Source organism: Passer domesticus, chromosome 8, assembly GCF_036417665.1.
Source record: "Passer domesticus isolate bPasDom1 chromosome 8, bPasDom1.hap1, whole genome shotgun sequence".
Classification (NCBI taxonomy): domain Eukaryota; kingdom Metazoa; phylum Chordata; class Aves; order Passeriformes; family Passeridae; genus Passer; species Passer domesticus.
Window position 1 is genome coordinate 4789448 of NC_087481.1, and position 24970 is coordinate 4814417.

General features: G+C 52.4%; 1 protein-coding gene and 1 long non-coding RNA gene across 4 annotated transcripts in view; one reads left to right on the forward strand and one right to left on the reverse strand.

The window, feature by feature from the left end:
- LOC135305610 (zinc finger protein 850-like) overlaps positions 1 to 24970 on the forward strand; it is a 179042-nt gene that overhangs the window by 98862 nt on the left and 55210 nt on the right. Inside the window, 1 exon segment of the mRNA XM_064429346.1 lies at positions 11905 to 12644. Within this exon segment, the coding sequence (XP_064285416.1) occupies positions 11905 to 12644 (740 nt within the window).
- On the reverse strand, positions 1559 to 4740 carry LOC135305703 (uncharacterized). 3 transcript variants are annotated; one of them, XR_010366683.1, is made up of 4 exons: positions 4506 to 4740; positions 3418 to 3634; positions 2770 to 2920; positions 1559 to 2358 (listed from the first exon to the last, which is right to left on the reverse strand). It is a non-coding gene; the product is annotated as an uncharacterized LOC135305703 (long non-coding RNA). The 3 variants fall into 3 exon arrangements; XR_010366682.1 differs by adding an exon at positions 3732 to 3847 and having other exon boundaries at positions 1559 to 2920; XR_010366681.1 differs by having other exon boundaries at positions 1559 to 2920.

A 24970-nucleotide genomic window follows, 5' to 3' on the forward strand; every position in this document is an offset into this window, starting at 1 on the left:
AAATATCATGGCTACATCTCACCCTTTAAAATTTATTAAATTAAATAGAAAAAGAAATGTTTGCAATCTCTTCTACTGGCCTTGCAGAAGAGAGAACAACACCTCTTGAGGTTCATGTGTTGCCAATCAAAATCTCAATCATCTGCTGATGTGGAATGGTCAGGGAAATTCTTCACCTGTAGAACATTCAGGGAAATTCTTCACTTAACAAACATCTAATTCTATCATATCACTAAAACAATCCTAAAATATAAGAAAATGCAAAAACTCATGCAAACAAAGTTCATTGTTTCAAGTCCAAACAGCTGAATTTCAGGACAGAGTCCATGGACTGAAGATGTTCTTCTTTGACATCTCTGGAAGTCCCTTTTGGTCCTGAAACAGGCTTGCAGAATTCTGAAACAAAGAACTGCTAAAGGAAACAAGAATCATCAAACAATTCATTGACAGTCATGAAACAATTCAGAGAAAAATTCTGGAATGCCCTGGCCACAGCCCTTCATTGAACCACTTGGGCTGAGGCTAATTTTTGGCTTTTCAATGCTTTTGAGCTGCTAGCTCTTTCCACTTTTCTTTATTAATAATTTCTTTTTTTTTTTCAAAAGAAGAAGAGCAGCAGCAGAGGGTCTCTAGGACCCTTGGGTGGCCCTGGTCCTGGTAGACGGACCAGAGAACCCAGACCTGGCTCACAGAATGGTGGCCCAGGTCCCTGCGGGGAAAGCAAAGTCCCCAAACCCAGCACTGGACGGGGCGGAGGCCCCGGCCCAGGGAAATGAGCCAAACGGCCCAGAACCAGCCCGTGAGGCGGGCTCTGTGTGCTCAGAACCTGGCAGGACCATGCTGCCAGTGTCTTCAGAGCAGAAATGACCCAATGCTTTTTCCCCCCAGCAGCACCGGTGCACACCGGCAGCTCGGAAAGAGAAGCTTTCTCAGGAATTGTCATCCCAGATCTGAGGGTTTCTTGTCCCCAGAGCTAGCGAGCAATGCTTGCTTTGCTCTGTGTCTCTTGCTCCTGCAAGGCAAATGGCACTGCTCCTGCTTTCTGCCCCTCAGCACCCCCATCCCCACTGGGCTGGGAACCAGAGGCAGATGCCACAGGAGCCAACTCCCCCACGCCGCTGCGGTGCTTGGGGGAAGGCAGGCACCCCAACCCCCAGGGAGAAGCCCCCGACCACACGCGAAATGGCCCAGAAACCACACTGATTTTGAACACAGCCAGCCGAACTGCTCCTGCGGTGAGCTGGCGGGCCGTGCCCTCTCCACGGAGGGACAGACTGTTCACAGGGTCTGATGCGAAGGTCGGAGCTCTGGAAGGCAGCGGGACAACTGGGGTGGGTGGTGCGGGCAGCACGGGCGCTGGTGTCGGCTCTTGAGACGGTCCCATGGGCTCAGCACCATTCTTGGCATGCTCTTTCACTGCAATTGGGTTGGCAGGGAGCAGCAGGCTCGGCACGGGCGGCGGGGCCGGCTCCCCATCTCCCCCAAGAGAAAGAGCGGGGGGGAAAGGCAGCTCTGCCTGCTCATGCTCCAAGGGAGCGGAGAAAAACTTTTGCTCAGCTGTGGGTAATGCAGGGGGGCTGCGAACCCGCGGTTTGTCTTCTTTGAGAGGCTCCTCTCGTGCCGAACCTGGTGGAAACGGAGCACGACCGCGCCACCGAGCCACGATGTCCCCTGCAGCCTCCCTTTTTTCCAAAATACAGAATAAGAGCCATAGGTGCACTCCATACATTGTTGGGAGTGTAACACCCTGGTCCTTTGTCCACTCAAAAGCAGCGTCCATGAACTCCCAAAGATCTAAATCAAGGGAGTATACGACATTTGTAAAAAATCTATGAAATTTTGCCCATCTTAAAAACTCATAACACAGTCTCCCCCACACACTATTAACTCCGTTCTCGTGTCCCCATCTGTGCCAGAGTTTAATAACTTTCTTCTCTGACGCAGTAAACGGAACCTGAGCTTCCAAAGGTACATTTTCCCAACTTTCCTCCCACCTTCTGCGAATGGCAGGATCTTCAGGAAGGGAAAAAATAACAGTACCTTTAGACAGTGTCCTTGTGGATCCAGCTGTGCAGCTCTGCTGCTCTGCGGTCTCTGGACACAATGTCCAGGAAAGTCCAACAGGTTCTCCTGTTTGCCTTGGCTGTGAACTCTGCCCATCTTCAGGGTCTCGTTTCTTCAGCTCCAGGCTGGACTCTGTGGTCACTCCAGGGGTTGCCATCAATTTCACACATCCAGGGGTCACCAATTATTGTTTAGGATGCCCTTTGTGTGAGGACACGAGGCTTGACTCCATTTTCATCAGAAGGCTGATTTATTATGTTATATATTATATTAAAATGCTACATTAAAACTATACTAAAAAGAACAGAGAGAAGAAGATCAGAAGGCTACAAAGACAAGAATAGAATAGGAATGCATAACAAAAATCCTGTGACTGCTCACAGCCTTGGCACAGGTGGCTGTGATTGGTCACTGATTGAAAACAATCCAAATGGACCAATGGAAGATGCACCTGTGTCCCCCTTCTCCTCGGTGCCCACCCTCTCCAGGCTGCTGGCAGTCCCAGCAATCCCAAAAGCTGCCACCTCTTCGCTCTGCCCATTCAGGGGTGCCGGGGCTTTTTGGGCTCCCTTTTGGGCTCCCTTCTCCCCTCATTCTCTGCTCTGGGCTGCTTTGGAGCCCTGCCAGCTGCAAACATCCCCCCCAAAAAACCCCAAAGTCAGGCACCCCCGGGATATTCGGGCCGTTCTCCCCCTCCCCGGGCACCTGCGGGATGGGGGGCGATGCTCCCGGGGCTGCGGCGGCTTCAGGGACCGCCAGGGCCACGAGATTCTCCCTCTCCTCTTCTGCTTCTGCTCGGCCTCTTCCTCCCTCCCTCCTCCTCCTCCTTTCCCGTTCCTGAAGGTTCTCCTGAAGGCTGAACCATGAGGGGAAAAGGGGCAAGGAAAGGGCAGGAACCGTGAGGGGAAAGGAGGCAAGGAAAGGGCGGAACTGTGAGGGGAAAGGGGGCAAGGAAAGGACGGGAACCGTGAGGGGAAAGGGGGCAAGGAAAGGACGGAACTGTGAGGGGAAAGGGGGCAAGGAAAGGGTGGGAACCGTGAGGGGAAAGGAGGCAAGGAAAGGACGGAACTGTGAGGGGAAAGGGGGCAAGGAAAGGACGGAACCGTGAGGGGAAAGGGGGCAAGGAAAGGGCGGAACTGTGAGGGGAAAGGGGGCAAGGAAAGGGCGGAACCGTGAGGGGAAAAGGGCGGGCTCAGGCCAAGGGCGGCAACTGTGAGGGGACACTCTGGGAGGCGGCACTCTGCAAACAGAACTGCAAGGGACTGAGCATGGATGGGAAGAAAGCAGTAAGTCTGAAAGTTTTATTTGCTATCAAATACATCTCACACACCCAGCCCCACGCAATCCCCGTACCTCCGCACTAAACTGGGATCCCACTTCTCCCAGTGTCATTCTAACCCCATGTCAGCCTGGTGGTCTTGGAGTCGAGTGACTTTGTTGTGGGATTTAGTTTTTTGAGGTGGGAAGAAGCAAATCCCTGGTGCTATTGAGCTTTCATTCAACAATTGAGTTGTTTTCAGTGGGGCTGAGTTGTTCTGAAGTAACAGACCCATCCCACTTGGCTTTTGGACTGCAAAGATTGAGAAGAGAAAAAAACATTAAGGCCAAACCAAAAGGAGGAGCAGCCAGATGTGTTCCCACCATGGATCACAGGAAATGTGGGTCACCAGGGCTGTGCCCAGCGTGGGTCCTGCAGTGGGGGATGGAGCTGGAGCAGCACACGAAGCTCTTCCCGCACTCGGGGCACTCACAGGGCTTCCCTCACCAGTGCCTGCGTTGGTGTCTGGTCAAGTGAGAGCGCTGTGAGAAGCTCTTCCCACACTGGGGACACTCGTAGGGCCTCTCCCCAGTGTGGATGCGCCAGTGGGTGACGAGGTTGGAGTTGCGCTTGAATCCCTGCCCACAGTCGGGGCAGCAGAAGGGCCTCTCCTCCGTGTGAATCCGATAGTGCTGGAGGAGATCAGAGCTAATCCTAAACCCCTTCCCACACTCGGAACACTCGTAGGGCCTCTCCCCAGTGTGGATCTTTTGGTGGACAAGGAGGTTGGCGCGATGTCCGAATCTCTTCCCACACTCGTAGGGCCGTTCCCCAGTGTGGGTTCTCTGGTGCTGGATCAGGATGGAGCTTATCTGGAAGCTCCTCCCACACTCCTCGCACTTTTGGGGCTTCTCCCCATCAGGAACCTCCTCGTGGACCACCAGCTCCAAGCTCTGGCTCCATCTCTGGCCGCCTTCCCGGCCCAGGCTGGCTCTTTCCCCCTCAGATCCCCGTGATCTGCATTTGCAGCCCCTCCTAGTGCGGCATCTCCGGGGCTTTTCCTCCCCGTTGGGTTCCTGCACCGTGGAGCCGCTCAAAACGGCCTCTACCACGAGGTTCTGCTGTGCTGAGCTGGGAGATGGAGCAGCAGAGAGGGGGAAAGGGGCACTGACTTCCTCCTCACCTGCCTCAGTTTCCAGGGACATCTTCCTCTTCCTCACTGCCTCACAAGAAGTGACAATGGGAAATCCTGGTTTGGGTAAAACAAGGGATGAGCACATAGAGTTTGAAGGTCTTTCTGCCTAAGACCATCTCTACAAGTCACCAGCAACCAAGGCTGCAGAAAAACCTCCCAAACACCAAGATTCAGTGCTGAAAAACCCTCCCCAGGAGTTCCCCACCCCTGCTCCCTCCCCTCTGGTGTTCAGGGGCTCCCCTGTCCCAGCTGCTGGGGTCACGCTTGCATTGGGGGTCCCCCTTCTCCTCGGTGCCCACCCTCCCCAGCCTGCTGGCAGTCCCAGCAATCCCAAAAGCTGCCCCCTCTTCACTCTGCCCATTCAGGGGTGCCGGGGCTTTTTGGGCTCCCTTTTGGGCTCCCTTCTCCCCTCATTCTCTGCTCTGGGCTGCAGGGGCTCCAAGGAGTCCCCCCTGCCCCTCTCCAGCCTCTGCAGGCTCCCGCCAATGGCGGCGCTCCCCCCTCTCTGGGCTCCCCACTTTGGGCTCCTGGGGGACACAGGGCTCTGCTCCTCCAGGCTGCCTCTGCCGCCAGCCGCCACCGCCACCCCCCAATGTCCCCCCAAGGGGCCTTTTCCGCTCAGCCTTGCACTTCTTCATTCTCCAAACATCCCCCCAAAAAACCCAACTGGGAGGAACTGGGAGTGACTGGGAACATGCTGGTCGTCACTGGAAAAAACTGGGCTTATACTGGGAATAACTGGGATCACGCTGGAGATGACTGGGATCATCCTGGCAGTGAGGGCCACTGCACTGAGGCTGACTGGGAGTACTTGGCAGCAAATGGGATCATACTGGAAGGAACTGGGAGTGACTGGAACAAAAGGGAGGGTGAAAGAGAGCAACTGGAACCATGTGGAGCACAACTGGTTCATACTGGCAGGGACTGGGAGCACACTGGGCTCATCTCTGGATCATACTTGGAGGGACTGGAGCAATACTGGGAGAATCTGAGAGCGACTGGGAACACACCCTGCACATCATCCCCCATACTGGGCCTGACTGGGAGCAACTGGGATTATACTGGGAGCACACTGGGAGGGCTGGCATGTGACTGGGATCCAACTGGAGCTTACTGGGATCATATTGGGGTTGAAAGGGAGTGACTGGGATCACACTTTGGGCTTCTGGGAGCACCTGAGAGAAACTGGGATCATGCTGCAAGCAAACTGGAGGAACTGGGCAGGACTGGATGCATGCTGGAGGCAGCTGGGATATTCTGGGCATGACTGGGGGATCACACTGGGAGAGCTGACACCTTCCTGGGGCCCCTGGCAGCGCCTGGAAATGACTGCAGACATGCTGGGACAAGGTGGGAAATGTTGGGGGGTTTTGTGGATTTTGGGGGGTTTGGATTTTGGGGGTTTAATTGGTGCTTTGGGGGGGGGGTGTTGTACTGGGGATGTTTGGGGGTTTATTGAAAATTTTGTTTTGTTGTTTTTTTTTTTTTTTTTGCATTTTGGGAGGTTTTACTGGGATTTTGTTGGGGGTTTTCACGATTCTCATAAATTCTGGGAGTTTTATTGGGATTTTTAGGAGATTTTGAGGTATTTATTGGAATTGTGGAGGCATCTAGTGGGATTTATTTGGGGTTTGGGTTTTTTTGGCAATTTGGGTTTTTTTGGGAGTTTTGGTGGGATTTAGGGGAGTTTTGTGGGGTTTTTGGGGTGTTGCTCTGATTTCTTTGGGTCTTAGGGGAGATTTTACAAGATTTTTTAGGGGACATTTTTGGGGTTTCATCGGGATGTTGGGGGTTATTGGGATTTCAAAAGACTTCATGGGCTTTTATTGGGATTCTAGGGTGTTCTAATGGGATTTTGTGAGATTTATTTCGGATTTCATGAGTTTCATTGGGACTTTTGGGGCTTTTAAGGAGATTTTGATGCATCTCAGCGCTTCCACAAACCCTGGGACAACCCCAAAGGCCCCAGACGCCCAAATGCCACACAAATTCCACTAAAAATCCCAAATTTCTCAAGAAATTACAATAAGATCCTCCAAAACCCCAGAGAATCCCACAAAATCCCAGTGAAACACACCAAAACTCAAAAACCCTCCCCAAAATTTCACTAAACCCCCTCAAAAATCAACCCCCCAACCCAAATAAAATCTCTCAAAATCCAAAACTCCCCAAATCCACAAAACCCCATAACCCCCCAAAAACCCAATAATTGTCTCCAAAACCTCTATAATTCCCCCTACACTTCCATCAAATACCCAATAAAGCCTTAAAAAAGCCCCAAGATAATCCCCAAAAACCCTCAGAAAATTGCATCAAAAATGCCCCAAATCCCAAAAATGCCCCCCAAAATCCCCCCAGACTCTCTGGGGCCGTCCTGGATCAGGGGCACCGGCCGGTGGAACAGGAGCCACCTCAGGGGCCCTCGGAGCTCTGTGGGGAGGGGGCACCATGGGAGACCCCCAGAAACGGGAGGGGGGGGGTGGAACCCCTGTTGTGCCCCCTCGCCCCGAAACCCCCAGACCCCGGTTCAGGGGGGGCCTGGGACCCGCCGGGACCCCCAAATCTCCCTCGGGACCCCTCTGGGAGCCCCAAACCCCCCCAAGGTTGGCCCAGGATCACTCTGGACCCCCAAAACCTTCCCGGGAGCCTCAGACCCCCCAGTTCCCCACAAAATTGACCCCACACCCACCTGAGACCCCCCTCAAATCCATCAGACTGCCCCAAATCCCCCTCAGCCCCCTCAATCCCCCCCAAACCCTGGGAAATCCCCTCACACTCTGCTAAAGCCCCCCAGATGCACCTCAGAACCTCCCAGATCCCCCCAGCTCCTCTCACAACCCCCCAAAATCCCCTCAGACCCTCCCAATTCCCCTCAGATCCCCCTAAACCCACCTGAGAACACTCCAGACCCTCTCAAGCTGCCCCCAAAGATCCCTAAAGCCCCCTCAGACCCACCAAAGCCCCCTCAGAGTCCCTCACTCCCCCCAAACCCGCCGCACACCCCCCTATTTCCCGTCTATCTCCCCCAAATCCCCAATTTCTCCTCAGACCGCCCCAAACCCCCCCAGTTTCCCCTCAGCGCCCTCCTCAGCCGCGCTCGCCTCTGAATCTCCCGCCTCCGCCGCCTGCACGGGCTCCCCAGCCAATAGCGGCGCGCCCCGCCCCGAACCAACCAATGAGGGCGTGGCTCCCCTCAGCAGCGCCCGCCTCCCCGCGCCGCTGCAGCCAATCAGAGGCGAGCCGCAGCGGCGGTGGCGGTGCCGGGCGCTGCAGAGAGCGGGGGCGGCGCTGGGAGCGGCCGGAGCGCTCCGGGAGCTGCTGAGGCGGCCGGGACAGGGCCGGGAGGGGCTGAGAGGGGATCGGGGGGGCGTGGGAGGGTCCGGGGGGTCTGGGGGGGCTTTGGGGAGGGTTCCGGGGTGTGGGGCGGGGTCTGGGGAGGGGTCTTGGCTGGGGGATCGTGAGGTGTCAGGGAGGGTCTGGGGAGGGGTCCTGGGGCACTGTGGGGGGATCTGGGGGTGGGGAGGGGTCCCGAGAGGGGTCTCGAGGGGGGTCCTGGGGGTGCTGGGGGGACTTTGGGGTTCCAGGGTGGTCCTGGGCCAACCTTGGGGGCTTTTCAGGGGGATTTGGGGTTCCCGGGGGAGATTTGGGGATCCTGGGGGTTCCCAGCCCCCCCCTCCCGTTTCTGGGGGTCTCCCATGGTGCCCCCTCCCCACAGAGCTCCGAGGGCCCCTGAGGTGGCTCCTGTTCCACCGGCCGGTGCCCCTGATCTAGGACGGCCCCAGAGAGTCTGGGAGGATTTTGGGGGGCATTTTTGGGAGGGTTTTTGGGGATTTTGGGAGGCCTTTTTTTAGAACTTTGGAGGGATTTGATGGAGGGGTATTATTGGGGTTTTGGAGAGAATTATTGGGTTTTGGGGGGTTATGGGATTTTGGGGGTTTTGTGGATTTGGGGAGTTTTGGATTTTGGGGGATTTTATTGGGGTTGGGGGGGGTTGATTTTTGAGGAGGTTTAGTGAAATTTTGGGGAGTTTTTTTGAGTTTTGGTGGATTTCACAGGGATTTTTTGTGTGATTCTCTGGGGTTTTGGAGGATCTTATTGTAATTTGTTGAGGAAGTTGGGATTTTTAGTAGATTTTGTGGGGCATTTGGGCGTCTGGGGCCTTTGGGGTTGTCCCAGGGTTTGCGGAAGGGCTGAGAGGCATCAAAATCTCCTTAAAAGCCCCAAAAGTCCCAATAAAACTCATGAAATCTGAAATAAATCTCACAAAATCCTATTAGAACACCCTAGAATCCCAATAAAAGCCCACAAAATCTTTTGAAATCCCAATAACCCCCAACATCCCGATGAAACCCCAAAAATGTCCCCTAAAAAATCTTGTAAAATCTCCCCTAAGACCCAGAGAAATCAGAGCAACACCCAAAAAACCCCACAAAACTCCCCTAAATCCCACCAAAACTCCCAAAAAAACCCAAATTGCCAAAAAACCCCACAAAACTCCCCTAAATCCCACCAAAACTCCCAAAAAAACCCAAACTGCCAAAAAACCCAAACCCCAAATAAATCCCACTAGATGCCTCCACAATTCCAATAAATACCTCAAAATCTCATAAAAATCCCAATAAAACTCCCAGAATTTATGAGAATCGTGAAAACCCCCAACAAAATCCCAGGAAAACCTCCCAAAATGCCAAAAAAAAAAACCCCAAAACAAAATATTCAATAAACCCCCAAACACCCCCAGAAAAAACACCCCCCCCCCAAAGCACCAATAAAACCTCCAAAATCTAAACCCCCCAAAATCCACAAAACCCCCCAACATTTCCCACCTTGTCCCAGCATGTCTGCAGTCATTTCCAGGCACTGCCAGTGGCCCCAGGAAGGTGTCAGCTCTCCCAGTGTGATCCCCCAGTCATGCCCAGAATATCCCAGCTGCCTCCAGCATGCATCCAGTCCTGCCCAGTTCCTCCAGTTTGCTTGCAGCATGATCCCAGTTTCTCTCAGGTGCTCCCAGTAGCCCAAAGTGTGATCCCAGTCGCTCCCTTTCAACCCCAATATGATCCCAGTAAGCTCCAGTTGGATCCCAGTCACATGCCAGCCCTCCCAGTGTGCTCCCAGTATAATCCCAGTTGCTCCCAGTCAGGCCCAGTATGGGGATGATGTGCAGGGTGTGTTCCCAGTCGCTCTCAGATTCTCCCAGTATTGCTCCAGTCCCTCCCAGTATGATCCAGAGATGAGCCCAGTGTGCTCCCAGTCCCTGCCAGTATGAACCAGTTGTGCTCCACATGGTTCCAGTGGCTCTCTTTCACCCTCCCTTTGGTTCCAGTCACTCCCAGTATCTCCCAGTGCATCCCTGTTCCCTCCAGCATGTTCCCAGTCCCTCCCATTATTCCCCAGTATGATCCCATTTGCTGCCAAGCACTCCCAGTCAGCCTCAGTGCAGTGGCCCTCACTGCCAGGATGATCCCAGTCACCTCCAGCGTGATCCCAGTTGATCCCAGTATAAGCCCAGTTGTTTCCAATCCCTCCCTGCATGCAGCCAGCCACTCCCAGTTGCTCCTGTCATGATCCCAGTTGCTCCCAGCTGCTCCCAGTCACCCTCAGCATAATCCCAGTCACTCCCAGTAGATCCCATTTGCCCCTAACATGGTCTCAATTGCCTCTGCAGGCTCCTGCTCACTCCCAGTATGATCCCATAATGGTATCAGTACAAAGCCAGTACAGTCCAAGTGTGATTCCAGTATGATCCCAGAACAAACCCAGTACAGTCCCAGTCACTCCCAGTATGATCCCAGTATGATGCCAGCAGAGCCCAGTCCCTGGCAGTGCTGCCAGCGCTGGGATCCCGCAGCCCTCTGTGCGTTCCCCCGTCCCGGCTGTGCTGAGAGGAGCCCCAAGGGCTGGCAGAGCCCAGGCAGGCTCCCCAGCAGGGCCCAGTTTGGATGTGGGGCCCCCAGTTGTCGCAGTTTGCCTCTCCTTTTGCCCGGGCCGGCTTCCCCCCTGATCCGCAGCGGCCGGGAGCAGCCGAGAGCCCCGCGCTGCCCGTGCCGAGCTGTGCCGGCTCCAGCCCCGCTCCTGCCGCGGGCTGCGAGGGCTCCGGGAACGGGGCAGCGAGGGCGTCGCTGCTGCTGCGGGAGGAGGAGGAGGGAGGGAAGGGAGGGATGAAGGAGAAAGAGGTGGGAGTAGGGAGGAGGAGGGTGGGAGGGGAGATGGAAGAGGAGGGGGAAGGCAGAGAGAGAGCAGTCACAGAAGGAGAAGGAGGTGTGGTGAGGGAGGAGAAGGATTAGGAGGAGGCGGGGGGATGGAATAGGAGAAGGGGCAGGAAGAGGAAGAGGAGGGACAGAGGCAGATCAAGGCTGAGCAGCAGGAAGCACGCGGTGGAGCCCTCCGTGCATTCGCAGCCCCCACCTGTGGGATCATCGCCCCCCATGGCGCAGGTGAGCGGGGAGGGGGAGCTCGGCCCAGATATCCCGGGGGTCCCTGGGCTGGGATTTTTTTGGGGGGATGTTTGGAGAATGGGTAAGTGCAAGGCTGAGCGGAAAAGGCCCCTCGGGGGAACATCGGGGGGTGGCGGTGGCGGTGGCAGCAGAGGCAGCCTGGAGGAGCAGAGCCCTGTGTCCCCCAGGAGCCCAAAGTGGGGAGCCCAGAGAGGGGGGAGCGCCGCCATTGGCGGGAGCCTGCAGAGCCTGGAGAGGGGCAGGGGGGACTCCTTGGAGCCCCTGCAGCCCAGAGCAGAGCATGAGGGGAGAAGGGAGCCCAAAAGGGAGCCCAAAAAGCCCCGGCACCCCTGAATGGGCAGAGCGAAGAGGGGGCAGCTTTTGGGATTGCTGGGACTGCCAGCAGCCTGGGGAGGGTGGGCACCGAGGAGAAGGGGGACCCCCAATGCAAGCTTGACCCCAGCAGCTGGGACAGGGGAGCCCCTGAACACCAGAGAGGAGGGAGCAGGGCCGGGGAATTCCTGGGGTGGGTTTTTCAGCACTGAATCTTGGTGTTTGGGAGCTTTTTCTGCAGCCTTGGTTGCTGGTGACTTGTAGAGATGGACTTGGGCAGAGGGACCTTCAAACTCAACGTGCCCATCCCTTCTTTTCCCCAAACCAGGATTTCCCATTTCCAACCCCAGGGAGGCTGTGAGGAAGAGCAAGATGCCCTGGGACACTGAGGCAGGTGAGGAGGAAGTCAGTGCCCCTTTCTCCCTCTCTCCTGCTCCATCTCCCAGCCCAGCACAGCAGAACCTCATGGCAGAGGCCATTTTGAGCGGCTCCATGGTGCAGGAACCCAACGGGAAGGAAAAGCCCCGGAGATGCCACACGCGGAAGGGCTGCAAACGCAGATCACGGGGATCTGAGGAGGAAAGAGCCAGCCTGGGCTGGGAAGGCGGCCGGAGATGGAGCCAGAGCTCGGAGCTGGTGGTCCATGAGCAGCTCCATGATGGGGAGAAGCCTCACAAGTGCTTGGAGTGTGGGAAGAGCTTCAGGAGGAGCTCCAGCCTGATTGTGCACCAGAGGAGCCACACTGGGGAACGGCCCTACGAGTGTGGTCAGTGCAGGAAGAGGTTTCAGAGCAGCTCCGGTCTCCTCCTGCACCAGCGCACGCACACAGAGGAGAGGCCCTTCCGCTGCCCCGACTGCGGGCAGGGCTTCAGGCGGAACGCCCATCTTGTCAGGCACCGGCTCATCCACACTGGGGAGAGGCCCTACGAGTGTGAGGAATGTGGGAAGAGCCTCAGGCAGAGCTCCACCCTGATCCAGCACCAGAGGACCCACACTGGGGAATGGCCCTACGAGTGTGGGGAGTGTGGGAAGAGATTCGGACATCGCGCCAACCTGATCGTGCACCAGAAGATCCACACTGGGGAGAGGCCCTACGAGTGTTCCGAGTGTGGGAAGGGGTTTCGGATTAGCTCTGATCTCCTCCAGCACTATCAGAGTCACACAGAGGAGAGGCCCTTCTGCTGCCCCGACTGTGGGAAGGGATTCAAGCGCAACTCCACCCTCGTCACCCACCGGCGCATCCACACTGTGGAGAGGCCCTACGAGTGTCCCCAGTGTGGGAAGAGCTTCTCCAGCAGCTCTACATTGACCCAACACCAACGGAGGCACCGGTGAGGGAAGCCCTGCGAGTGCCCCGAGTGCAGGAAGAGCTTTGTGCGCTGCTCCAGCTCCATCCCCCACTGCAGGACCCACGCTGGGCACAGCCCTGGTGACCCACATTCCCTGTGATCCATGCTGGGAATACACCTGGTTGCTTCTCCTTTTGGTTTGGCCTTGATTTTTTTCTGTTCTTCCTCTCTTTGCGCTTCAAAAGCCAAGAGGGATGGATCTGTCACCTCAAAACCACTCAAATCCCACTGAAAACAACTGAATTTTAACCCATAAAGGCTCAATCCCTCCTCAAATTGCTTGTTCCCTCCTCAAAAAAACTCAATCCCAGGCCAAACTCACTCCATTCCACAGCCAGCAGGATGAGATGGGGTTGGAAGGGAATTGGGAGCAGTGGGATCCCAATTGGGAGCGGTGGGATCCCAATTCCCACTCCATTTGGGAGCGGTGGGACGGGGATTGTGTGGGGCTGGCTGGGTGGGATGTATTTGACAGCAAATAAAACTTTCAGAGTTACTGATTTCTGTCCCATTAATTTTCAGTCAGTTCTGTTTGCAGAGTGCCGCCTTCTCAGCTGATTAAATTTGCTGTAAAAATCCCATTTTTTAAATCATCTAACCCAAACAATCCAAAAACCAATATCCAAATATAGCACTCACCTACAATTAAATTTTAAAAAATAATTTGAATTGTTTTAGAGTACTTAAGGGTGTTATTAAAGTTTAATTGTTTGGTTAAAATGTAGGAGAAATTCTAGTGGTGCTTGGTTTTGTGTTTAGTATGTTTGTAATATGAATTGTTTTACTAAGGCGTGTTAGACTGTATGTTAGTTTTTTTAGATATTTTTAATCTAAAGTATATTAGTTATTGCATTAAAACTTTCAGAAGGTATTTCTTAGTATATAATTTGTTTATATTTATTGGTAATATTATAGTAATAGTTATTGTTGTTTTGACTTGAATCATTGGAGTATCATAAGAAAAAATATTTCATTTTTATTATAATTTATTTCATTGTACTTATAGTTTATTGTTTTATAATTTTGTTTTCAGTTGTTGAGAGGATAGGAAGGAAGTTCAAGCCAGGAACATCTTTTTCCCCAGCTTGTGCAGCCCAAGTCTGGGTGCCATTCAGCCCAGAGCTATGGGATAATATTGTAGTGCCTCCCACACACATTCTGCCTCCAAGAAAAGCTTGGCTTGGCTTATTAGAGTGAAATAAATAGAAGAGTAATAAAATGGACAGTTAAACTGATCCCTCTTGAATGACTCTCTTGCTTTCCAGTGTCAATCCTGCACATCATGCTCCCAAGGCTTGGTATGAACAAGTGTCTGAGATTGCTTAAAAATTCTCAGGCAAGGTTCAGTAAAAGCCAGATAGAATATTAAGCAACAGCTCAAGAAAATTAATTATTAACATTCACATTATTACTTACTGCTTGGTTAAGGAACAACATGGGGAAAAAAAGCAAGAAACAAAATTCAGTCAATCAAATGAGAAACATTCTGAGAATTGTGTGTGTGTGTGTGTGTGTGTGTGTGTGTGTTGAGGTGTGTTTGAGAAAGGGACAGAAAGGACAAGGATCAAAAGGAATATGGCCTAAAAGCTTAACAGCACTGGAGCTGAGCAGTGGTTAAACTGGAGCCTCCAGGAGTGGGCTCTTGGCCCAGGATCCATGGCTGCTCAGTCATGCTGCCAGTGCAGCAAGCTTGAGAGCGCGCTGGCTCTGCGAGGCCCCACTCAGAGGGAGGTTGCTGCTGGCACCTCTGGGCTCCAGGAGAGCCCCAAGGGCCTCCTTTGGGAGTGCTGTTCATGGGCCACAGGCGAGGGGCCTCAGCCATCAACGCTTCATCGTGGCCGCCCCGTGGGTCAGCAGCCTGGCTCTGAGAGTGGGAGAAGGAGGATGTCATGCCTTTGAGGCAGGAAAAGCGGTTTCCAAGGCAGTTCACAGGACACCCCAGGAGCTCGTCAGACAGCACAAGTGCCTGGCAGCGCTCAGTGTCTCTGGGAAGCTCAAGAGGAGCTGGGCCCAGGGGCTGCTCAGCAAGGCCCAGGCCTGACAAGCGTTTCTCAGGTCACCGTGTGGCCGGACAAGGCCGGGGCCATTCACCACCACAATCTGAAGCACGAGGTTTTGATGTAGGGTAAAAAGGCATGGCCCAGTGGAAGTGGGCCGTGTCCTCAGGCCTGTGGGAGAATCACAATGCAGATCCTTGTGCTACTGATTCCATCTCTCCCATTTTTCTGAGTTCTTGGTGGCAAGGTTGATGGAGAAGGAAGACTTGCTCACCATATGATGATCGACAAGTCTCGTCTTTATTCCCGAATCACCAATTATTATACACCTTTTAATTAGCTCATGCATAGTGCAAAATCCCAGCTCACCATTGGCTAACTAGCTATCAGCTAACTACGTGCTGTTTTTAGTATAACTATTCCACTTTCCCAGGCTATTTGCTCCACCACCTGTGTCTGTGCATTACTTCATCCGTGGGCCAAGGACACAGTTTAATTGGGATAGCAACTCCCTCATTTTCTATCTTGGTCAAATTAATCTCACTGTGAGCTTTAGCTTGGAGCCAGCTTGTTACAAAGCTCTCAACACAAGGTCATTTAGGTCACACAGCTCTCTGAAGCTTTCTGCACAATGAATTAAAGTGAGATTACACATCCCAGATTGTGTTCTGTTACAGTTTAACTGATTGATTTAAGAAATTTCTGGAGCAGAAAACTTGCTTCCTCAGATATTTACTGTGTGTGGCACCAAGCACAGAGGAGAGATTTAATGTCAAAGGCATGGCCCAGGCAATGCTCTTTTGACAAGTTCTGCCCGGAGCTTTCCTGAGGAAGATCTGAAAGGTTCGATGTCACTGGCACAAGCTCCTGCAGTGGCTGCTGGCCAGCAGAGCAGGGCTGGCAGCTGTGCAACAAGTGCTGCCACAAGCAGCAGCTCAGCCAGGGCAGCAAATCAAGAGCTGGGAAGGAGCTGATCTGAAGGCCAAACCTCCTTAGCTCCTAAAAGAGCTGGAACAGTTCCTCATTCCAATGAGGTGTTTTGTTGGACACAGCTCTGTGTGAGCACTGGACACAAGTTGCTCCCACTGAGTTCTGTGATGGTTTCTGCAGGAGCTCTGGGCTCCTGTGTGTGCTGGACACAATGAGGAGAGAAGGAGGCAAGTGCACTGACACACCTTTGCATTGAGCATGACCCGGCCTGGACCAAACACACTGCAAGCTTTCCCCTTTGGCCCATGTCTCAAAATGTCAGGTCAGCTGTTGGACAACTCAGGTTGGTTTGGTGTCAAGGAATTCCCCTCAGAAATACTGGGTTTGTCTTCCTCTGTGCCTTCCCCTCAGCAGCCTTGGGGCTGCTCCTGTGTGAAGCCATGTGTCTCACACAGTTTGGGAGAACTTAATACAGGACACTCTGCAATGAGTCGTCTCCTCTAAAGTGTTCCAACAATCCCCTTCCAGTAACAGGAAATGAATACTAATAGATGAAAGTGGAAAAAATTTGCAACAGTTTATTAACAAATGGAATAGCTGAAAAACAAGCAAAAAGGCCAGTGAGTTCTAGATATCAAACTGCCAGACCTCACCGTCCCCCTGCTGGGACAAAGACCCAGAATGCCGGAGGAAAATCCCCCCAGGACACGCGTTACAAGGTGGTGCTGGGTTCTCCCTCAGGAAGAACGGGAGCTGTCACGGAGCAGCTCCAGCAGCAGATGAAAGCTCCATGCTTGTCCAGCGTCGACTTTCTCCCAGAGGCAGAGCTCTGTGGAGCGGTCACGGCAGGTGAAGCAGCTGGGCTGGAGCCCCTCGGTGTCTTTTCTCCCCGGCGTGGCTCAGCTCACGCTCTCGGGCTGGGAGCGGGGCTGCTCCACTCCTGCCGGCACCATGTCCCTGGGCTTGGACAGTTTTCTGCCAGGAGAGCCCAGCATGCTGTTACACAGATCTCTCATAAAGGCCCAAACCAACTCCAAACACTCTGCCTACAGCAGCGTTTCACAAAGGGCTGCAGGAATCCAGGACAGCTGCAAGTGAGTGTCAGACGGCTTTTGTCTTGTTCTTGCCAGCAGAATTCTTGATGAACTGATCCAATTGTATTCAGATGTAACACAGGAGCTGTGTTTTTTTATTGAAATATTTCATGATGAGTAACAAGCCTTGGGAGCCTGAGGTACAGGTCTGACGTGTGAAAGCATGAGCATATCCTCCAAAGTCACCAGTTTAATTGTCCATTTTATTACCCTTGTATTTATTCCACACTAATAAGCAAACTCAAGCTTTGCTTGGATATAAAAGAGGCACGGCATACCCTACGGTCTCTTGCAGGGTCACCAGGGCTGGCAGTGACAAAGCAGGCCATCTGCTTCATTGTGAATCACTACAGATCTGCATCACAATGTGTTTTTAAGTAGCATGGTATTATTAAGATCTCCTTTTCTGCACGAGATACAAAAAGGAGGTTCTGAAATGATTTCCATGCAAGCAGGCAGTAAAGAACTGACCCTGCTATCCTAACGAAGCTTTGGCTTTGGCAATTGCACTCTTCCCATTCATCTTTTGACGCAGACACTCCAGGTTTTCCCCACACCCCTGTAAGGCTGGCAATCCCTGTTTCCCATTTACTGTTCTTCCCTAGAGCAAGTACAGTGGCTGCTTTGAAACTAAAAGCCCTGAGATCTGGGCATCTTGAAGGAGCATGAAATGCTAATTAAGTGTTCCCATTGGCAATACCCAGGTCTGCACTTCCCAGAGCTCTGAAGCAGCAGCAGGAGGGCCATGCATCATTCCTGTTGGTGGATGTTCATGTTTCTGGTGTGCAAGAGCAATGCCTTTGAGGAGGGACAAAAATGCCCCTATCCAAACAGTGACTATGCAAGGGTATGTGAAGTTTCACTGCCTTTTTTAGGATAGTTTAGAAAGATCTAAGGATCTAAGAGATCCATACTGTGGCATGGAGCAGGCCCCTAATTTTGTCTCCAGAGAAATCCCCAAAGGACACATCTGCTCTGCTGGTGATGGCAACCCCATAAGCTTGTGGACTTGTTTTCCCTGCAACATGCCAGCCTGCCTGGGCTTTACTAGACCAGGACTAGACCCATAGCTATGCCAACACATGCAGCCACGTGACACAGAGTCAGACAGAGTTTTCCTTCAGAAAACTCAATTAACACATTCACATGCAGTTTCTTCTAGAACATCAGAAGCTGGCAGCCATGAGGACTTTGCTGTCAAAAGGTTACAGTTTGCACTGGGCTCAGAAGGCAAAACAAATTGAAATGTGAAGTTTAAATCTTCAAATGACTATGAAAGGAAACTGTAGAATAATTTCTGGAAAGGCAGCATTGTCAATGATCATGCAGCCCACCAAGAGCTGGAGTGTAATCCAGAATTGCTTTTTCTAGCTATGCAGGAATTCATTACCCTGGCAAGCACCAGTCCATGGGAACAAATGATCCCATAGCCCTGGGCAGAAGGGCACCCAGGCTGCAGTGGCAATAGACTTGAGGAACCCTTGTCAATTGTTATTGGCCTCACAGCCCACTCATCCCTTGGCAAGCAAGTTGCAAAACACACTGTTGGACTGCTGTCCTGGGTAAATCTACATACAGATGACTATTCCAAAGCAGGGCATCTTTTCCCAGTGAAATACACATCCTCTTCTTACCTATGAAATTGTGCCTGAAGTCACCTGTGAGCCAGATCTGTGTGAGATTGCAAAGGAGCAAAGCTTTGGCATTTGGGCACACTTCCCTTGGTTTCTTTGCTCAGGCCTTCTGAGAGCACACAACATATCCAGGTAGAAAACTTTTGACTATACAGGATCTTTTGGTTCCATTGTCCCCCAAACATGTCAATGTGTGGCCCTGTTGTAATGCCAAGTAACAAAGAGCAGCACTAATGACAGAAAGAAAATGTGGCAAAAGAGGAAGAGGAGATGTGCAGTGAGGAAAGGATGTGGTGAGACACTGGCACATCAAGCAAGCTGCACTCCCATAATCTCTAGGCTGGCAGATCCTAGTCTCACATTCTCCTTTTGGTTTATTTAATTTTTTTTTTTAAGGAGAATCTCTGTCTTTTCCTTCATGTGGGTGGAAACACAGAACAAAGAATGAGGAAAAGACTGAAGACCTAAGTGCACTCTTCCCTGGGTAAAAACTGTCAGGATGGCCAGGCCCAGGGAGGGGTGGAATTCAATGGAATTAAATCCAGCTGGTGCCTGGTCACAGGTGGTGTTCCCCAGGGCTCAGCACATAGGTCCAGTTGTGTTTCTCATCTTTGCCAACGATGGGAAAGAGAGGATCAAGGGCACCTCAGGCAGTTTACAGACAATGCCAAGCTGGGTGGGAGTGCTGATCTGCCAGAGGGATCTGGACAGGCTGGATCATGGGCTGAGGCCACTTGCGTGAGGTTCAACAAGGTGAAGTGCCCGTCCTCCCCTGGGGCCACAGCACCCCTATGGATGGCTACAGGCTGGGGGCAGAGTGGCTGGGAAGCCGCCCAGCAGAAGAGCACCTGGGGGTGCTGGTTGGCAGTGGCTGAGAGCCAGGGTGCCCAGGTGGCCAAGAATGCCAATAGCATCCCGTCCTGGGATAGGCTTTAGGGGTGGCCTTGGCAGTGTCAGCAGTCTCAGATTATGGGAAGGACTCTATGATCTTAAAGGTCTTTTCCAATGGAAAAAGTTCTGCAATTCTAAACCTCCATTTGTGCTTTTGAAGGATGCAGTCCCAAATAGACCTGCATTTGTGTTTTTAAGGAATTTAGCATTGACCTCTCCTTGAAAGTAATAGGAATCAGGCTTTAAATGTTCTCAAAGCACTTTTATTCCTTGATCTTAAGCTGTGTGTTTAAACTGAGGTGCTTTTGTACAGGAAGGTTGGACCATGGGATAAATACAGGCAATTTAGCTGCAATGGCACTTGTTTCATCTGCTTTTCTGCTTCCTTTTCCCATGGGTGGCAGATTTGGGAGTATTTTCTTGTGCATTGACTTCAGGCTCAGACTTGCTCATGGATGTGCTGTAAAATCTTATCTACCCCTTAGTGAAAAATGCTTGCAAACTGGTGGGAATTGCTAGAGACAAGAATTACAAACCGGTCCCCAGTATGATTAGCCCAGTGTCCCTGCTTAAATCAGGTATGCTTGTATTGAAAAGGAGCAAACTATTCTAACTCTCCTGCCCACTCCACTTTAAAAAAATTTTTGTACCTCTTGGGGCAAGTCCTGTGTGCCATTCCAAGTCTGTTATCAAATGTGTGAAGTGATGCTGCTGCTGTAGCAGCAGCCTGAGTTGAGTGGGAGCAACTCCAAAGCACTGGGTTCTACAGCAGTGGGCATGGTGGGAGGCTTGCCTCTGCTGCCATGGCCATCCAGCCATGGGGAGAGCAGCTGCTGGGGCTTCCCCCTTCTGCCAACAGCAGTCTGCCTCCAACACGTGGACTGTATGGCCATGATTTTGCCAGAAAGTGGGAAATGCATCGTTCGAATGTATTTTGATGTTGTCTGACATCACCTGACTGGAGCGGTTTGGTGGGCAGGATGCCCTGTGGGCAGGGCCATGGCAGGGATCAGTGGCTGGCACTGGCACTGGCAGTGTTATTTTCCCAGGCAGGCTCCTGACACAGCTGTGGGGGAAGGCAGCAGCAGCTGTATCAGCCCAGCGAGCAGCAGCACATGGAGGACACCCTCATTTTCAAAGAGCCCATCACCCCCTTTGCTCTCCCATGGCAGCACAAGATGATTCCAGCAGGTGAAGGGCTGCCGCAGCCTGGAGACTCCTTCAGCCAGCACTTGTTGCAATCTCGTTCCTGCAGCTGTCCTGGAGGATGTTGGCCTGCAGAGGTGGTGCCAATGCCCAGGAATGCTGCTCAGCTCAGGGGGCAGGGTGTGTACAAAGCTGCCTTCAGAGCGCTGATCACCAGACCCCGGAGCCGCTGGCAAGGGCAGCAGCTCTTCTTCATTCTGTGCAGGAGAGAGGCCAGCCTTGGAGCCTGGCCCTGGGGACAGGGAAACGCTCTGAGTATAGGTTTGAATTTTCAGAGACAGTCCAAATGAGAATTGTTTTGAGGCAGGTGTTGCAATGTTGGGTTTGGGTGTGTCTGCAGGAAAGCAAGCAGGAATAAACCCCTGCCACAATGAGGGAGAACTTTGCATGGCCAGTTTACACCCTAGAGATACACTGATGATATGGGCCCACTGAACACTGGGGGCATCTGATGCAGAATGCAAAGCTTCTTTGAATAGACAGGAGACATGAGACTTGAAGAAATAATATTGCAGATGCAGAAAAAGGGATCAGACTCACTGGTCCCATGGCTCAGGCTTAGTTTTGCCAAATCAAGCAGGATTAGTTTTATCCACTTTTTTGAGAATAACCTGCCCTGTGCTATTTCCATCATGAAAAGTTTGAATTGTCAGGAACTGCCAAGATCAGAAATGTTTTGAGGCAGATCATGTTTATGTTGGGTTTGGGTGTTTATGCAAAAAAGCAAGCAGGGAATAAACCCCTAGAACAATGAAGCAGAGCAAAAGTGGAATATTTGGATGGTCAATTTGTTCTCTAAAGCTATCGGCCAGCTGAATTCTGGGGTCATCTACTGGGGAGTGCAAAGCTGCTTTTACTTCCACGGCCCGGTGCCATTCTTTGTGTCCCAGCACTTTGTTTGATGTGAAGAGAAATTAACCAATTCCCACACCAACCAGCTGCAACCCAGATCTGAGTGGGAATTACAGAAATAAATTACAGAAATGAATTTACAGAAATAAAGGACTTGAAAAGTAGCTTTGGAGAGGGTTTACTTCCTAGACAGTGTGAAAGCCTCAGGCCTGGCCAGGCTGGGCTCAGGGCTGGCTGCCCTTGGGAAGGGAAGGGGATGGAGTTGGGGTGGGGTTTTGCAGCCATGGAAATGAGAGAACCACGGGCTATTGCATCACAAAGGGGCAGCCCCATGGGCTGTTGTGTCACAAAGGGGCAGCCCCACGCTGGGGCTGTGAAGGCTGTGCAGGTTGTGGTTGGCACGGCCGCAGCGGCAGCAGACGCGTCTGGCTCTGCCTCTCTGTGCCGAGCGCTGGCGATCGGAGTCACCCGGCCTTGTTCTGAGGCTGGGCACCAAGCTCCTGTCGCTGTCAGCTCTGAGAGTGTTCCCAGAGTCAAACCCAGATCCTTCTGCCAGGCAGAAGCACGGGTTTGAAGATGGACTTTAGTGGAAAAGGAAAAACCTCTGAAGGAAAAGGTGAGGATAGGAAGGAGCTGAAAGGCTGAAGCCAAATGGAAAACAAATCCCACCATATTTCAGGGAAAACTGCTCCATGGTGGTCAGTGCTGGCTCTTTGTCAGAGTAGGTGGCTGACAGCTACAGAGGATCCTGCAAGGGCGCCCATGGAATCACAACATTCTGTCATTAGTTTACTCTGCTTTCTCCTGTTTGACAGTAGCCAAATCAGTCATACTGTCAGCCAGGACAGGGACTGTGGCCACAGCTGCCCACAAACTGGCCATGGCCATAAGATGCAAGTCCTGTTGCTTTCTTTACCATCAATGTTGGGTCTCAGTACAGAAAAATTTCCTGTTCTTCCTCTGCTTGCTGATGGGGTCCCACCCAGGGGATGGTATTACGGTGGTACAGAAACACCAATAAGGCCTGCCTGCTTGCTGAGAGGTCTTTGTGGTTTTCAGAAATAGTAGTCACAGCTGTGTGGGTCTTTCCTAGGGATTCCCAGAAGGCCAGCCTCAAGAAGGAATTTTTTTCCCCTCTTATCTTTGGAGCCTTCCACCTTTCCCTTCACACTTGCTAACTCAATACTGTTGAGAGGAATGTAACGCACACTAGTTTCATGAAAAAGAAAACCAAAGAAATTTTCCCAATAATTAAAAATTATTCCCATCGAGTGCCATACCTATTAGATGTGTTGATGATAAAAGTGGGCCTTCGCATAACTCACTTCTTCCCTTGAGAGCATGGCTCAGGCTCACACAGAGGTGAGGGGGGAGCTGGGCCGCGCTCTGCTGGGAGGAAGGGTCTTGTGGCAGCCCAGCCAGGCTGTGCACATTGCCAGGGAACAGCTGTGCCCTGCATGTGGCCCTGCAATGAGCTGTGCTGCTGCCAGTGCCCCGTGCAGCTGGAGGGCTGCTCAGCTGCGGGGCAGGGAGTGGAGCAGGAGGGTGCATGTGCAGCTGAGCCATTGCTGGAGAGCACAGGGCTCGGGGCTCCCTGCTGTCCCAGGGCAGCCCAGAGGCCAGGCTGTTCCTGGGGTGCCTCTGTGGAAGTGGGGCAGGGTTTTCCCCTGGGCTGTCTCCAGTGTCTGCCCGTAGGACCATGCTTCCCTGTCCAGCTCTTTAGAAGTTTCCAGGAAATGTGTCCCATGAAATATGGAGCTTCAGATGTTTTAGGTTTGCATTGTGGCCTCTGTTACATTTTTGTCTCCACTTTGCAGGCCTGACTGGCTATCCTCTCGCCAAGAGGTTTGCTCTGGCAAATCCCTCTATGCTCCTTCCCTCCAAGCCATTGCCTCCCATCCAGAAGAGCTCTCCTTCTACCACACCAAGTCAGACACGCAGTGGAGAGCAGGAGAATGGGAAAAATGGCAGTGGCTGTGACGAGCACCGGGCAAAAATACAGGAGCTGAGCTCAGAGAGAAAAGGCCATAAGGTAAAGAGACCAAGGTAATCCTGTGTGGTAAATTTTCAATTTCTTTGCTGTAGGTAGAACTCTGAGATGTTTTTGCTGACAGGAAGTGACCCTTTCACTGAAGTTTGAACAGGTCCCGATTTGGATCCTTAGCTGGGCCAGAAATGATGGGATATGAAGGAAAGGTGCCTATGCACCTGCTGCCTCCACCCCCTTCCTGGCCATGGCATGGGGGCTCTGGAGGAACTTGGGCAGGCAGATAATTTCCAGAGAGCAGCAGGGCAAGGAGCTCTGCTGGACTTCCTAAATGCCAGTGAGCCTGAGATGATGGATGTGTGGGAGCTGGAGAGCAGCGAGCATCCCGAGAGCTCAGCAGCAGCATCTGGGCTGAAAGGCTGCTGGGGAAGTGTAGGAGGGAAGGGCAGCAGCAGCAGAAGAGAGGGGCTTGAGAAAAGCAGGTTTTGCCATCCTGCAGAATGGCTTTGTGGGGATGTGCTGGAGATCAAGAGCGGCTGTAAGGTGCCTTAGGGTCAGAGAGAGAACCGTGATCTAAACACACTCCAATACCATCCACAAGGCCAGTGGAGGCAGTGGCAGCCCTGAACACCTTGATGTCACACCTGTGGATGCCAGCTGGGAATGTAGCCACACTTGCAGAGAAGTCACCACAAGGGAAGGGGTGGAAAATCTGGGGCATGGTCTCTCCCTCACCACCTCCCTTTCCATTCCCCATCCTCGGCCAACCGCACCATCAGTTTGACTATTCCTGCCAGGTCCCAGCTGAGGGCATATCTAGATGTCTTGAGGCATGAAGGGGGGCAAGGCTGGATGCTTGATCTGAGCCCTGTGTTCTACTCTTTCCAGGCTGCCTTGCTGCATTCCATTGGTGGGGATATGAAGAAGGGGTCACTGGGACTGCCTTTGGTCCCCCCAATAGGCAAGGCAGGAAGTCCCCCTGTGGGCAGTGCTGTGGGGTCCTTGCCAAGCTCTCCCCAGCTGGATTCCCAGGATTCCAGGGAGATGAGGTAAGCCAAGGTGTCTGCTGCTCCAGTGTGCTGTTCACCTCACTCCTCCCATCTCGTGTGATTATTTTGTACAGTCAGCTGTCCCCAGTGTTTATGCAAACATCTGTGTTTTCACCATTTTGCACACCTATAATGACGTAGCACAATGTCATACCCGAGGTTTTCGATCTGATCTTTCTTCTTGAAAAAACAAGGAGTTGTAATATTCTAAGGAGCCAGCAGTGCTCAGACCGCAAGTAGAACAAGGCTGTCACCAGGGTAATGCAGGAGCAGGCAAAGTCAAGCTTTGGCAGCAGTACAAAAGTAGCTGCCCTCCATACAGACTCGTGTCTCAGCTCAGCAGCTCTTGCTGCTTCAGAGAGGCTCTAGGAACCACTTGGCTCCAAAAGGAGAGGCAGCAGACTTGGGGAGTTTTGATGCAAGTTGAAGAATGACTGCTGTGTTTCAGCCAGAGCTTGGCCAGCTCTGTGTGACTCCAGAAACAGAAAGCCCAAGGACAGTTAATCAGCTTGGCATCTTGTTGGGTTTATGTGTTGCATTTCCCCCTTCATCACAGTGACCATGCTAATAACTTTGCCTCCTTTCATGGTACGCCCTTTCCCTCCCTTCTCTTTCTCCCTCCTCATATGTTCTTTTGTCCTCTATTTTCTCCAGGCCAAGACCCAGCAGCAGAAGCAAAGAGAACAGCTCTGAGGAT